The 14,329-nt window shown below is 46.2% G+C and overlaps 2 protein-coding genes across 4 annotated transcripts; one reads left to right on the top strand and one right to left on the bottom strand.

Annotated features, from left to right (window-relative positions):
* Positions 1-264: 264 nt before the first annotated feature.
* Positions 265-3,302, bottom strand: SMIM7 (small integral membrane protein 7). Its single transcript, XM_086627683.1, has 5 exons — positions 3,240-3,302; positions 3,101-3,142; positions 2,956-3,008; positions 2,182-2,272; positions 265-1,622 (listed from the first exon to the last, which is right to left on the bottom strand). The coding sequence occupies exons 1-5, from the start codon at positions 3,263-3,265 to the stop codon at positions 1,607-1,609; spliced, it is 228 nt and encodes a 75-aa protein (XP_086483809.1). The 5' UTR covers positions 3,266-3,302; the 3' UTR covers positions 265-1,606.
* Positions 3,303-3,611: 309 nt separating this feature from the next.
* Positions 3,612-10,220, top strand: TMEM38A (transmembrane protein 38A). 3 transcript variants are annotated; one of them, XM_086627829.1, is made up of 6 exons: positions 3,612-3,735; positions 5,967-6,123; positions 6,719-6,903; positions 7,509-7,596; positions 7,709-7,826; positions 8,126-10,220. In XM_086627829.1, exons 1-6 carry the CDS (start codon positions 3,612-3,614, stop codon positions 8,345-8,347), a joined length of 894 nt encoding a protein of 297 aa, XP_086483955.1. In that variant the 3' UTR covers positions 8,348-10,220. The 3 variants fall into 3 exon arrangements, with proteins under 3 accessions (XP_086483955.1, XP_086483956.1, XP_086483957.1); XM_086627830.1 differs by having other exon boundaries at positions 3,698-3,735; positions 5,444-6,123; XM_086627831.1 differs by lacking the exon at positions 3,612-3,735 and adding an exon at positions 4,215-5,522.
* Positions 10,221-14,329: the final 4,109 nt, after the last annotated feature.

The following is a 14,329-nucleotide window of genomic DNA, read 5'->3' on the forward strand; positions in this document are numbered from 1 at the left end:
CTGAGCGCTGCCGTGCCCAGTCCAGGGGGCCTGAGTGGGTTCTGCACAGTGACAGCCACTTCCAGCCCTTCCCTTTGCATTCCAGGAGAAGACTCGGTTTAATGAACATTAGGGAGAAAATGTTTTCCAAGAACTCTATAAGCACTGAATTTTGTTTGGGTGCCACAACATGACAGCATGCTACTTTTTTTGCTTATTCAGAACAATTAGAAAAATACTAAAAATATATATATATAAAATAGAGAAATTACAGACAAGACAAGGAATATGTTTAAGTTTAATCCAGGATTGTAAGGGTTGTACAAGACAAGGATCCGCTTGAAGGATCCTTTCCTCCATACATTTTTTCTATGTCCATTAGAGCAAAGCATCTTCCTTCAAACTAACCTTTCCCAAACCAACACAATTTTCCCCTTTCATGTTTCTTTCACATGAAAACTCCTGGTAATGCAGAAGAGGGTGACTTCAATAAATTACTGTGAGTGCCCTGGGGGCCCACAGGCAGTAGTTCTGACTACATTCAGATAAAATTCAAAATATTCACTAAAACCTGAGCCTCAGAATCATTTAAATGAGGCCTCTCTCTCTCCTCAACAGTCACACAGCTAAAACTGAAGCCAAGGAAAATCCTCTAATAGTTTAGTTTGATTTAAAAGACACCTAGCACTGCACTCTCTCTTAAATCATCTTGGTGATGCTGGGGGAGAAGTTACTGGTCAGAGGCTGAACTCAAACTGGACATAAATAACCGAAGCAGCCAGACACAATGACAAGACTATCTGAAATTTCTCAAAAAACACACCAATACTGAATCGATTTCTCTTCTAACAGAAGTGAACACAGCATCAAATATACATTTTACCCTTAAATAGAACAACTTTATTCAACCAAATCCAAGATTATTCCAAAACTATTCCTTAGGATTGGCTTTTGGAATTATTTTTGCTATTTTTCCTATTCAAAATCCCTTACATATTGCTTAGAAAAAAAAAATCTTTGAAATTTTAATTTAAAAAGCATTTTGTTGGAAAAACAGTGAGAGGGTGAGAATCTAATTTTTCTTGGTAATCCTATTTCTCCACCAAAACTAAATGGAATAGTGAGAAGTAACACCAATACGTTGCTCAACTTCATAAAAACGAGAATCACGAATTGTGACTTCCAGTAACCCAGACAGTGGTGACACGAGCAGATACATCACGAGCTGGAGATGACTAACGACGCAGAGTTTTACACCCGTGGTCTTCAGTCACGCTCCAGTTCTACCCCGCGTACTAGGCACTGCGCTCTACGCCTAGCAAAACAATTTCAAATTCTCTTTATTTCAGTAAAGTTGAAATCATTTTCCTTTGAAGATTTTGGCTTAGGGGCCTAAAGGCTCAATCCCCCCCGGAGGAAGAGAACCAGCATGCACAGTATTGTTACACAACTGGCTGAAGAGGATGAACGTGTCCCGTCCCTTGGGCGCGTCAGGAGTTTGTAGTGAAGAACAGGCCACAGTCCCAGGGCTGCGTTTTGAAAGCATTGTCATCTTCTACGTTCTAGAAAAGTTACGTTTCCAGCCAAAAGTCTCTTCCAAGTTAACAGGCATGTTTGTGGATGACTTTCAAGATCCAAATAACCTGGGAAAAAAAAAAAAGTAGATGAGAAACAGGTACAAACATAATCGCACCAATGCTCTTTCAGCTCACACCACCAGTGCACATCTGGCCACTGGTTTTGCTCCCCCACACATCAGACCATACAGTAAGTGGAAGGAAAGCAGCCCGCTAGCCTGCCTGTCAGCACTGACACCTGCTGCTTCCAGACACTGATCTCCAGGCTCAGTCCATTTACTTGGTGGGTTTCCTCCCCCCTAAAATGAAAAATATCCCAAAAGTTAAACTGAAATGCTGGCACAAATTATGTTTTATCTAAATAACTCACAACAAGGGACACTATATCCGAGGCTAAATGACTTATACGCCGGCAGAGGTGGTTTTCATGCACTACAGGCGCCCACGTTAGTAAAAAGCTCTGAGGTCACTCAAGAGCTCTGAAAATTGAAATAAGTGAAACAAAAAGGAATTACAGAATAACAGAGTGGGAGAGAAAGAGACCAGAAAAGAAATTTATGTGCAAGAAAAACTTCAACATACATGACTTCAGATAAACATGACAAGATACAGCAGTGTTACTTACACGATCATGCAGAACATCATGAAGATGTTCCACAAGGCGATGAAGATTCGAAAATATCTGAGACTCAGCAAGAATTCTCTGATGTTGTCACCTAAAAATCCGAGAGAAGCAGCCCTTGATGTGAAGAATACCTGACACACAAGTCACACTGACAACTCTGACATAGAGAAAAACCAAAAAGGTCAGAGAACAAAAAAGTGGAAGTTTTAGGTAAATGATCCACAGTATCTTAAGTGCATCTCTACTAAGGGCATGTGAGAAAATAGCAATAAACGATAAAGAGGGGTCACTATTAAAAAGGGAAGGGTTGGATTTTCTGTTGGATTTTCCAGCCTTCCTGCCACGTTTAGCCAGCAAGCAGTGATCCCTAGGAGCTACACAGGGGCATCCAGCCCAAAACAGGCATCGGGCAGTCAGCAGTGTCACCTCTGTAGCACAGGCACCTACATTCAGAAATGCAGAAACACGCGTTTTTGTATTTCCTATCAATCACCACTTCGGGATCCACAGGGAAGTCTGTCACGCCTCTACGTAAACACCACGGAGCCAAACTGGAGCTTGCAATTTACTAAACCAGTTACTCCAGCCGCAGAGTACTGCACATCCAAACAAAACGGGGTTAAACTCGTGTACTTTGGCGCCTCGAAAATGCTTTAACCAAGATTTTCCTTCCGAAAACACCCGTTCCTGTCCGTGTTCCGTCACCCCGAGCGGAGGCAGCGGGTCTGGCGGTGCCCACGCCCCGCCCCGGGGCTCCCGGGTCCCCTCGGTTACCGGTCGTGGGCTCCCTCGCCCCCTCGCCGAAGCCGTCCGTGTCCCTCTTCCTCCTGTGGGACAGCGGGGGGGTCCGTGTCAGGCACGGTGACCCCCCCCCCCCCCCCAGCCCCGCGCCCCCCGCCCGCCCTGCCCGCCCGCTCACAGCCTGAAGTTGAGCACGGCCCCGGCGTTCATCAGCAGCGTCCTGCGGGAGAGACAGACACGGCGTCAGGCGCGGCCCGGACGGGACGGACCGGGACGGACCGAGCCGCCCCCGGCGCCCCGGGCCCCGGCCCCGCTACCCGCACAGCAGCAGGTCCCCGATCATGGCGGCGGCTCCGGCGGCGGAAACGGAAAGGGCGGGAGCTGCTGGGGACCGGTGCGGCGCCTGCGCTCCCCGGGGGAGGGCACGGGAGCGGAGGGAAGGGGCGCTCCGCGGGGGCGGAACGGGCGCGGAGGGAAGGGGCGCTCCGCGGGGGCGGAAGGAAGGGGCGCTCCGCGACCGGAGGCCGAACCGCCCCACGGGTCTGAGCTGCGCCGGTCACGCCTCCCGCCGCAGCCCCGTTAGACGCGAGGCCGCGCCCCGGGACGCCCCCCCGGAGGCGGGTCCGGGGGCGGGGACGGGCCGGGGCGAGCGGCGGAGGGTGAGCGGCGCTGCCCGCTGCCGCGGCGCCATGGAGCTGGCGGGGGCCCTGCAGCTCGGCGAGCTGGCGGCCGCCTTCGCCGCCCTGCCGGTCTTCCCGCTCTTCGACACGGCGTACTTCATCGTCTCCGTCCTCTACCTCAAGTACGAGCCGGGTGAGTGCGGCTGCGCGCCCCCGGCCGCCCGGGGAGGCGGGGGGGGGGGGGGGGGGGGGGGGGCCGCCCGGTCAGCGCCGTCCGTCAGCGCCGGGGGCGGGCCGGGCCGGGGGCGGGGGGTGCCATGGGGCCGTTCGCGGGCGCTGGGCACCAGCGGTGTCACTGGCGGCGTGTTTTCTGGGGCGCAAAGCGGGGGGTTTTGGCGCAGAACTGCGGCCCCTGCTCCGCGGTGCCGGGCGCGGGCCCCGCCGTGCGGCTTTTTCCGAGGTTCCGGCACGCGTGGCTGAACGCGAAGCAGAAAAACCCCAAGAACGAGTCACTCTGGTTTTTGAAAATTTACCTTGCGTTTTATTTAAGATCGGATTCCGACCGCGTTGAAGGATTTAAGTCCGGTCACTTCTTTGCCTCTATCCCAGGACTCACATTTCCGTCCAGTTGCTTCGCTTTTGTTTTGTGGCAATACTCTCCTGCTGTTTATATCCAAAAAGGCTGTCAGTAAAACCTCGGTTTTTCCCCCCCTCCCAGACTATAATCTGTCCTCAGGCACCCTAACCGACCTTGCTTTGTTTGTTCTCTTGGGCTTATCTTGTAAAGATTGATAGATCTGCATCTTAGCTTTCACTTTCTGCGCTGCAGCAGTCTGACCATGCCCTGGTCTCTCCCCAGTGCCATCTTCTCTACGTATTTTTGATAGTGTGTGCGCTCTTCATGCTCTGTTTTGAACAGTTTCAGTGTAACTGCCCGATGACTGAGAAGGAAAAAAAAACCTCACGCTTTGGTGTGATTTTTTTTTTTTAAAATCCTCCAATTGTGAGAGCTCTGTGTTGTACAATCTACGTACTGTTCTATTTAAACTCCATGTAAACAGAAGTGCTGGGTTTTCCAGGACTGATCACTTACAGCTGTCTTCCAGCATTAAGTCCTGCATAGAACAGTTAACAGGCAACACTTATGAAAAGAGCTTTTAAAAATATGTAAGCCCAGTAATCCGCTTGGACTGGGTAAGGCCGGGGTGTACTTTTCACTAGATTCCTACACTGCTTCATTCCAGAGCTCCTGTGCTGAAGATCAGCGTCAGGACAGTGATGTCCTGCTTCCTCCTTGGAGACAGCGTGGCTTCACGGAGCCCAAGGAAAACAAGTGTTACTAAATTTAAGCCTTAAGCTAAACTTCAAGTTCCTATAGAACCAGCTTCAGATCATGGCTGCTGCAGCTGTCTCGCTTCCACTGTGTTTTCAGCTGGTTCGAATGTCTTTGAGGATGGAAGAGTATCAGCAGCCGTAGTTTCGGCGTATGCTGATTCACTTGCTGCTATTTAAGGCAGGTCGCTGTTAGTAATATTGACATAACATTTTAGCGTTCTCTCTCTTGACTGCCTGTTACTGGCTTACTGAACAGAGTTTGGTATCTTAAATGCTGCACAAAGGACCCTGGAGCAGTTTAGGGTGATGAAAACAATCTTACAGAATTTATATTCTTGAGAGATTTCCTTGAAGTACAGAGGTGGATGAAAATGGCTAGAGGAATTAAAAAAAAAGGCAATAGAAGGTTGTGGGAGGAGACCATAATGTATTAGCAAATAGTAACACTGTTTTAGTATCCAGTTGGATTTTCAGAGGGCATTTCCAAACTAGTACAGGAGCAGGGAAGAATCCTCAAATCCTCTTCTTTCTAATAAAGATTAAGAATTACTGTTCTATTTTTACAGGTTATCTTATGAATGAAAGAGCTGAACAGATTGTTCATGAAATCTAGAGGGCACCTAGGTTGAAGCAATGGAGAGAATGGTACTAGTATGCATTTTATTTTTAGACTGTAAAAGAAATTGATTTAAAGGGAAAAAATGTTCTTTCCGATTACAGTAAGTAGCAGCAAATGCAGGGGATAAACTCCTGCCCACTTCAGAAACTTCTGATGGCTCAGTTCATTCGAAACCTTGCGGGGGGCCTGCACGCTGCGATCACACACCGCGTTTCTTGACAGTATCTGGTACTTGTGCAGGCTTCACAGAACACACATATTTTTGCATTTTGTTTTACGAGCACTTGTGGTCCTGCTCAGGCAGGGGGATTGGACTAGATGATCCTTTGAGGTCCCCTCCATCCCTGACATTCTGTGATTCTGTGACTTATTTTGTTGGAGAAGACGCACCGCAAACCTCTTTCTTACAGGGTCTTGAAGTTTCTGCTTATTTGCTGAATCCATCTTCTCATTTGGAATTTGCTTCACAGGAGCCGTGGAGATGTCTCGTAAGAGCCCTTTTGCCTCCTGGCTCTGTGCTATGCTCCACTGCTTTGGAAGTTACATACTTGCTGATCTGTTGCTTGGAGAATCACCTATTGATTACTTCAGTAATAACTCCAGTGTCATCCTGGCCACAGCAGTCTGGTGAGTCTTTTAAACTTCTTTAAAAGACTAAACTAAACTTTAAACCTGATTTATTAAGCGTGAGACGCTGCTGGCTGTGCACGAAACCATCTGGTGTCAAGGGAGGTGTCCTGTTTGTGCAGCACGCACGTATTACCTTGCTTGGATTAACTGGGGAAAGAAGGGGTGAGGTGAGGTAGTCTTTGAGTGTTTTGTATTCCTAGATCCAGTTTCCAGTTTCTCTGAGCAGTTGTCCATTTGTGATTGCAAGGGTTGGGTCCCAGCTAATCACCGGGCATTGCTATTCATAGCTGCTGCAGCTGAACTGTGGCCAAGCCCCCAAAGCAGCACGCGCTGCACTGATACCACATCTAGCAGAGGAGTGGCACACGCTGAAGATTTGGGGGCGTTTTCTTCATTGTGTTAGTGAAATGTTCACAAATTAACCACAGTTACTCCAAGTTTAAGTTCCTCGGTGCGTATGGGTCGTATGTGCTTTTGCACTTCCTTCTCCCTGACAGAATTCCAGCCATCACCACAGTACTCTTAATCCTCTCTATACATCCCGATCAGGACAAACAGATGGGTCCTTAAGCACTTTGTGGTTTTGTTCCAGGTATTTGATATTCTTCTGTCCCATGAACCTCTTCTACAAGTGCGTCAGCTTCCTGCCTATGAAGCTCATCTTTGTGGCAATGAAGGAGGTGGTCAGAGTTCGCAAAATTGCGGCGGGGGTCCACCACGCTCATCACCGGTACCACCACGGGTGGTTCATTATGATGGCTACTGGATGGGTCAAAGGTGAAACATGAGATACTCTCAATGCAGCAGGGAGGGACGGGAGAATCTGAGAGTGAAGCTTAAGGCGACCACAGCCCTGAGTGCTGACCAGCAGGCTGGTCACTGGTGTGGTCAGCTGGCTCCAGTCAATCAAGTTCCCTAGAACACAGGTATTCATTCATACATGCAGAAAGGTTGGCAGTTGAGTCATCAGCTAACTTTAATGGAGGCAGGAAGAATCGGAGTCATGACCAAAATGGGTGTAGAATTTGGGAATTAGTCATTCTTTCTCCTGTGTTCTGCTGTCTCTGGCCTCACCTGTATCTTTTCAGGAGGTTTCTGTCAGTGTTGAAACAGCCCAGTCAGTTTTCCTTTAGCTTTTGTTCGGAGCAAGCGTTTGAGCATCAGTAAATGCCCTTTCCCTGCATCAGGAAACGCTTTTATAGAAAGTCTAAAAAGCATTTGCCCTGCTCTGTTGTTTTAGGATAACTTCTTTTAAATTTGGGAAGAATGTCATGAACCTTCTGTTCCCCTGAGGTCATCCTTATCCCTTGGGGATCTAGGAAAGACAGCAGAGCTCTCCTCTGGTGTGGGAGTTCTAGCTGTTCACTTCTGCTGTTTCACAGGTTCTGGTGTTGCCTTGATGTCTAACTTTGAGCAACTGCTGCGCGGAGTCTGGAAGCCAGAAACAAACGAAATTCTTCACATGTCCTTGTAAGTAGGTAGCCTGTAAATTCTCTGTCAGACTGAAAACGGAATTTAAAGAACTACTCAGGACTGGATGCAAATGATGCAAACCTAGAAAACTACTTTATTTCTCTTCTAGCCCTACAAAGGCCAGTCTGTATGGCACAGTCCTCTTCACTCTGCAACAAACTCACTGGCTCCCCGTCTCTGAAGCCAACCTCATCTTCTTTTTCACCATGTTCATGATAATTTGCAAGGTGAGTTTACAGCAGGTTTGCTGGTGACAAATCTACAGAATCAGAGAAAGGGTACAGAGGTAAATTGGGGGCGTTCACCTTCCTAAACCACTACTGAAGGCATTGGCTGTCCGTACCAGGGAAGATCTGCTCAGGAAATTGTAGGAAATTCTCCATCATATAGGCAGTATGGTAGAAGATCCTCGTGACAGAGCCTTAAGTCATACAGCAATAGGGATAGGGGTAGGTGGAATGCCCCTACTAGTTAGTCTGTCACAAGTGGCGTATGTGATCTTTAAGTATTCACTGTTGCATGGCAGGTGTTCATGACGGCAACTCACTCCCACGCCTCACCTTTTGCTCCAGTGGAAAACTTCATCTGCCCAGTTTTCTTTGGCTCTGTTTCCAGCGGACACGCCGGTCATCACCATGATCAGCATGGGGCCTCCCATGAGGTTTCCCATCCTCCACCTCCTCCTGCAAAGTCAAAAGAGGAGCTAAATGAAGGCACAAGGAAACGGAAAGCAAAAAAAGCCGAATAAAAAAAGCAACCAAACAGTAAACAGGCCAAGAAAATTCTTCCAGAGCTGAGTCTCAAAGCCAGCTGCAACCTCCTTTATCCTCCAGTCCCTCTCTCTCCAGACTCCAGAGGAGAGGTGGAAGCCAGGACATGGCCAGGCGGGTCCCTGAATTTCATTTGTGCTCTCTGTGCTGCTGCGTGCTTCTTGGTCTCTGTCTCTCTATTCTGATCATATTTTCAGGGATTTGTGGATTTGTGCCAGGATGATAAGTGGGTGCCAGTTCCCAAGCTGTCAGCAATTACGAGGCAGCATTTTCAACTGATGTAAAATCTTTCACTGTGTTTATTTATGAATGGAGGTAATGGTTTGTGCTCCTGCAGCTCACATGTTCCTTTGAATTTTCATTGACCTTTCTGCTGTCTACCGAAACAACAAACTGTTTAGACACAATCAATGTGAAAATTAGATTTCCTACTCAAGGAAATTAAATGGTCTCATATGAGCCTGATGTAATTTTTCCTAGCTCCCACATCTGCCATATCTCCAATTAATGTGACGTTTTGTATGCAGTAAGGGCATCGCTCTGGTGTCCTAGCCAAACTCCAGTTCTCTCACCTGTGTTCCCTCTGATTCTTAATGGGTAGAACATTGTCACTTTCTTAACCAAGTCTGTGTTTGCAAGAGCTTTGAAGCTGTGAAATGCTCCGAGTGCCACGTGTCGGTACTGTTAACTGTTCTGAACTGTTGTGTAGCGTTGCTGCACGGTGGTACTAACAGTGTGTCCCACCTCAAACCTGATCATATGTAAGTAGGGAAGAAGCATGGCTCTGGTTTGTTTGTAATCCTGTGGGATACAGGAAGGGTGTGCGAGTGTAAATAAGTATTTATTACTATTTATTTATCATCACCAGGGCACCTAATCAATGGACCTGAAACTGGCTTTTTTAAAACTTTGCATCTTTATCTAGAGAATTGGATGCTTCTAAGCATGGTCCTTAGCCCACAGCTACGTGCTGGTTTGTGCCTGGAGCCGTAGTTTTGGTGTGCCAAAGGACAGCCTGAACGCTCACTGGCCACAGGAAGGAACATTTCCTGTATTCTTAAATTAAGATATAAAGGCTGAAGAAGTGGATTTCACACCAGCTAATTAAAACTACTTTAAAGGACTGATAAAAGCACATCAGCTGAAGATCCCAATTATCCTTTGTAGGTCCCTTTTGGCCAAACTACTGGTCTGTGAAAGCAGCTTGTGCCCAATAAAGTGAAGAACATGAAATGCCTTGCATGGCTCAGGGAGGAGTCTGTCAGTTCGTTCCTGTCCTGCTTAGTGAACACTGACTTTTTAGACTAGTTTTAAGCTGCTCTTGTAACTGATTTTGTTCTTAAAAGTGTCATCTTAAGCACTGCACCCAAAAGACGAGAACTCATTCTGAGGGCTGGGGTTGCTGCGCTGAACGCGGCATGCACGGGGATGTGGCACTGGGCTTCCAGCTGCCATCTCCAGCAATAAGGTCTGCTGCTGTCATCTTGCAACTGGGAATATAAACAGGAGGATTTCATAAAAGTAGTTTTATTTTTCGTGTGTCCCTGTTCGAAATTGAAATAGATGGTTAATTAAAAAAAATTTCTTGTGTACAACCAGGTGAAAGCCAGTACAAAAGGTCAAATGATTTGTGCACTTGGGTTTTGACAGTGCCTTAATTTTGTGTTTTCCTCCCCTTCAGTAGAAACCAGGAATTCTACCGGACAACTCAACTGTCTGGTTTTGCAGATACTGGTCTACTGAAACCTGGTGTATCACTAGCATGCACAAGACTATAAATGTTTTATGGGATGTCTGATTCAAGGGCAATTTTGTTTTATAAAAGCCATCAACAAATAAAAATTGTGAAGTGACTCTGTCCACTGGCACTTGAGGCAATGTGTGTGTTTCTTTTACTCTCGCCAGCCTCGGAAGCCGCGCGCTCCTTCATCTGCTTAAAGTCTCCTTGACCTGACAACAAAATGATTCTAACTGAAGAAAGAGATCAAACTTTGATACGTCCTACAAGTATGCCCGAGTGTGTTATAAATGAAAATAACATGGCAAAAGGTCCCTTGCTTTTGTTGGACTCGTAGTGGGTGTTGCCCAAGCAGACTTTTTGAGATTTCAGGGAGGAAAATAAGGAAACTGTCTTCCTTTGGTGTTTACACCAGTTGATTCTGTCTTTCCTTTTCTCACTATAAGAGGAAAGGGGACAATCACCTGGGACAGGTAAATATACACAAGCACATACAACCACACACACAATTCTAGCACATTTATATGTGATTTTCAGTATTTCTGTTTAAAACTGGAAAAAATACCAAAATGCTTTGAATGAGTGTGAATATATATTTAGCATGGTACTGTTAGCTGCTGCTTTCCGAGTGCCAGAGTCCTTACTCTTCAAAGTCCTTTGGATGAAGTCAAATCATAGCTGCTAGCCAAGAACAGACAGGAGAAACAGTCCAAGAGATGTTAAAATTTAAAGCTCTGTACACCTTTAAAGTACCTTATCTGGAATGGGATCAGTATTGAGAAAACAACTGCCATAAAGAAGAGTCACAAGTTTCATTTAGTGAAACTTTTCATAGTGAGAGATATGGGACCTTTCCTGAATTTCTATGGCTCTGTGCTAGTAGTCTTTGGTACAATTCCAGACCAGTATCCTTCATTCCAAGAAGCAAAGATGGATCTTTCAAAAAGTAGCATGTTTTAACCATTGCTGCAGGGACACAGGGTTCTACAGAGCTGCTTCTACACTTCTTGGAAGCCTTAGTTTGCCTGTACGTACGCTTCTTCCTTACGACTCTGCTCCAGCCAGAATGAAAATGGGAGCTGGGCATTTCCTAGAGGGATGGAGTAACTTGCTTCCATGGCACAGAGATGGGAGCGATAAGGAAAACACAACACAGTTGATCTACCTGGCTCACTAAATGAGGACCTGCAAAGGGCTATTTATTTTCTGAAGAGTTTCACTTGTCTTCTCCCAGATCTAACTCTTTTAAAATGTTTATTAATATTCCTTAATTTATCAGAGCAGTTGAGAATGTCAGTTATATCCAGATTTAGGGTCTCTGTATGACCCAACTAATGGAAAAGAGGGTCAGTGCAAGCAACGTCTCACGTGCTTTAACCCTTCTCCCCTGTGACATCCATTTCAGTGTTAGAACACACTTTGCTCAGGACCTGGACGGAACAACAACCAGGAGCAGGCTGATCAGAGCAGGTATTTCAAGTGCTTTGAAAAGTCCTACGATGTCTCAAGAGTGCCATGCTTGCTGGCTGTGCAGAACGTTCCCGGCTCCCAACGGCAGCACAGGGTAGGAGAAGCATGCCAGGGCTTAGGCTTCCATGGGACAGACGTCATTCCCTCCAAAGATGTTCTGATCTGATAACTCCTGATACTAACTCTAGTGAGACGTAGCTAAATTTAGTAATAGGTTTAATCCTCAAAGAGGCCCTGGTTGCCTGATGGAAAAAGCAAAGTGTTTCAGTTGCTGCTCTCAGCATTTCTTGTTGATTGACAGGTTTCCCTTACACAGAGCGAGCCAAACCCAGTGCCTACAGCTTTTCATCGTTGCAGATCAGCTTCACAGAAAGGGAAAGCTCTACAGCCTTTACTGTGTTTGTATGGAAAAAAACCCAACCAATTTTACAGAACACATTCATAATTCTTCACAGTAAATGAACTGAAGTAAAAAAAATGGGAGGCCAAAGGAAAGAATTTCTGTACTGAAGAGCTTATGGGAGAAAGGGCAAAGCAAACATAATGGAGCAACCAGTGTGCTCGTTCTCCCCGTTTCCTTTCATTATTCACGACAGCGTGTACATTCTTCCACGTTTTGTCCAAAGAGTAACCAAATTATGGAACCCAGCTAAGCGGAAAGACCCAGAAGAGAAAGATGGATGTTACCTTGGCCATCCCCTGAGCAAGAGCAAAATTGTTCTTTTTAAGGCTTGCCAGGTGACCAGCTGCCAAACGCCTGCTGCTTCTTCCTGCAGCCCATCTCGTGGCTGTCTGGTCCTTTACAGCTGTAAAGCACTAGACCAGCACAGAGACCATCAGTCCAAATAGCACACGGGACACACAGAAGCATTAAAAATCACAGCTTTATGCATTTCGCAGTAGCACATCTTTATTTGGGCCCTTAGCTATAATTATCTGCTTTCCGGTTCCCGTTTTATTTTTTGAAGGACCTAACTGGCTTCCATAAGACACAAGGCTGAGGATTACATGGAAGGTAAGGCTGGTATAGCGTGGCATTTCCTACAACCTCAGATAGCCAGCTTTTTGCTGCAGCAAGGATTTTTCTCTCAAGGTATTTTAGTTCTTTGCCAAAATAACGACAGTCAGAATACACACCTATAAAAGATTTTCCAGAAAGCTCGCAAAGATAGTTTGGATTTAGTATGAGCTTCTTCCATCTCTGCTAGGAAGACAGGACACTGACACAAACTACTAAAATACACTGTTGATAGCAAAGCTCAGACAGTCACTTTGTGCAGAGGGCTGATATTTGACTCTTTAGGATGCTCTTACTACTGGCCCCAAGAAGATCTGGTTTGTCCTGCGTGCCCATCCACTAAAGGAAAAGCAAATTAAAGGGGTCTGGATTTCATCAGACACCAACAGTGTGGTTCTTACTTGGTAAACACCCACAAAATTACCTCCCAGCTATGAATTTAATCCTGCGCTCACGTGGTCTGCAAAAGCAGCAGCCTGTGAGCAAACTGTCGGGGGATGACGGCTCACGGAACAGACAGACTGGGAGAAAACGAGTTCCCTGCCATGCCAGAGCCCACGCTGCCACCCTGACTCCCAGCTGCTACTCACCTCACCTCTGTGATGACGTTTCTGACAAAAAGTAGATGTCGACAGTGCTACGATCAACGTTCATGAGTATCTTTCGATCTGGTCCCTCTTCTACCCTTGTGCATTTGCATCTTTCCCACGTTATCCCTAGAAAAAGCACCATTTATAATATTTTCTATCGCGGCCCTTGTCTGGTTCCAATGGGCAATTTGGGGAGGAAATTTTTTCGAGAGCTTGCAAATGTAACCTTTTAGGAAGAATCCATGTGAGACAGTGATTTCATCTTAGCTGTAGGGCACAGGTAGGCCATAGGCACGGAATGCAGGAAAACAGGTCTGAAGTGTTTACAGGCTTTGAACGTTTTTATAGCCTGAGGAAATCCAGAATGTCCCCGGAAAAGATTTAGTTGGTTGATTTTGTTTGGTTTTGATTTGCAAATTGCAGAAAGCTCACCAGAAACCGTAACACACACACACTGCCCTCCTGCAGAAAGCAAGCTGCTGCTTTTCCAATTATCCCAGCTCCTGGTGCTTCTCCATCGAGCTGGCAGGTCTTGATTTTCAAAAAAAAAAAAAAAGATCTGCTAGTTGGGGACTTCTGGTCCCACTGCAACCAACTGCTTCAATCTGTGAGCGAGCTCATTTTCTTGGATTTGTTAGTGACAAGAATTGGTATAATCAGTAATACTGACAGGGACAGGCAGCGTGAGACGCATCGAGCACGTCATGGATTGCAGAACAGTCTAAAAATCCATGACTTTAGAGTCCTCATGTTGGCTCCAATCAGATTTGGAACAGTGTGGGCTCTCTGTAGTGTTTGTCTCTTAAGGTAAGATGCTTCTTCTCCCTGCCTGTTTGATTTATGATAGATTAGGATGTCGGTTAATCTCTTATTTGTCTAGATGATTTTGGAGATTAATCAAGCATTGTCTGCAAAAGAAGCCCATAAATACAGATTACTAATTTGTCTTTAATGATTCCTCTGTATGCCGGAGGGGTACCGAGGGGGTACAGACAAGGACAGACATCAGCCTCTCAAATCTCATTTCATGAGAGGAACAGAAAAACCACAGCAGCTGCTCTGGCTGATACTAGTTTTCTCTGACATTCTCAGTTCAGTTTCCTGGAAAAGGCAAAAAGCCACAGAAATAATAGATTATGGTCTT

The sequence above is a fragment of the Tauraco erythrolophus genome, chromosome 28 (genome assembly GCF_009769465.1).
Source record: "Tauraco erythrolophus isolate bTauEry1 chromosome 28, bTauEry1.pri, whole genome shotgun sequence".
NCBI lineage: Eukaryota > Metazoa > Chordata > Aves > Musophagiformes > Musophagidae > Tauraco > Tauraco erythrolophus.

Excerpts from the sequence above, each read along its gene's own strand:
- TMEM38A (XM_086627829.1), top strand. The coding sequence starts at position 3,612 with ATGGAGCTGGCGGGGGCCCTGCAGCTCGGCGAGCTGGCGGCCGCCTTC. Across the intron at positions 6,904-7,508 it reads GGCTACTGGATGGGTCAAAG|GTTCTGGTGTTGCCTTGATG; the intron begins GTGAAACATGAG and ends GCTGTTTCACAG. Across the intron at positions 7,827-8,125 it reads TGTTCATGATAATTTGCAAG|GTGTTCATGACGGCAACTCA; the intron begins GTGAGTTTACAG and ends GTTGCATGGCAG.
- SMIM7 (XM_086627683.1), bottom strand. The coding sequence starts at position 3,265 with ATGATCGGGGACCTGCTGCTGTGCGG. Across the intron at positions 3,143-3,239 it reads GGGGACCTGCTGCTGTGCGG|GACGCTGCTGATGAACGCCG; the intron begins GTAGCGGGGCCG and ends TCTCTCCCGCAG. Across the intron at positions 2,273-2,955 it reads GGCGAGGGAGCCCACGACCG|GTGACAACATCAGAGAATTC; the intron begins GTAACCGAGGGG and ends TCGGATTTTTAG.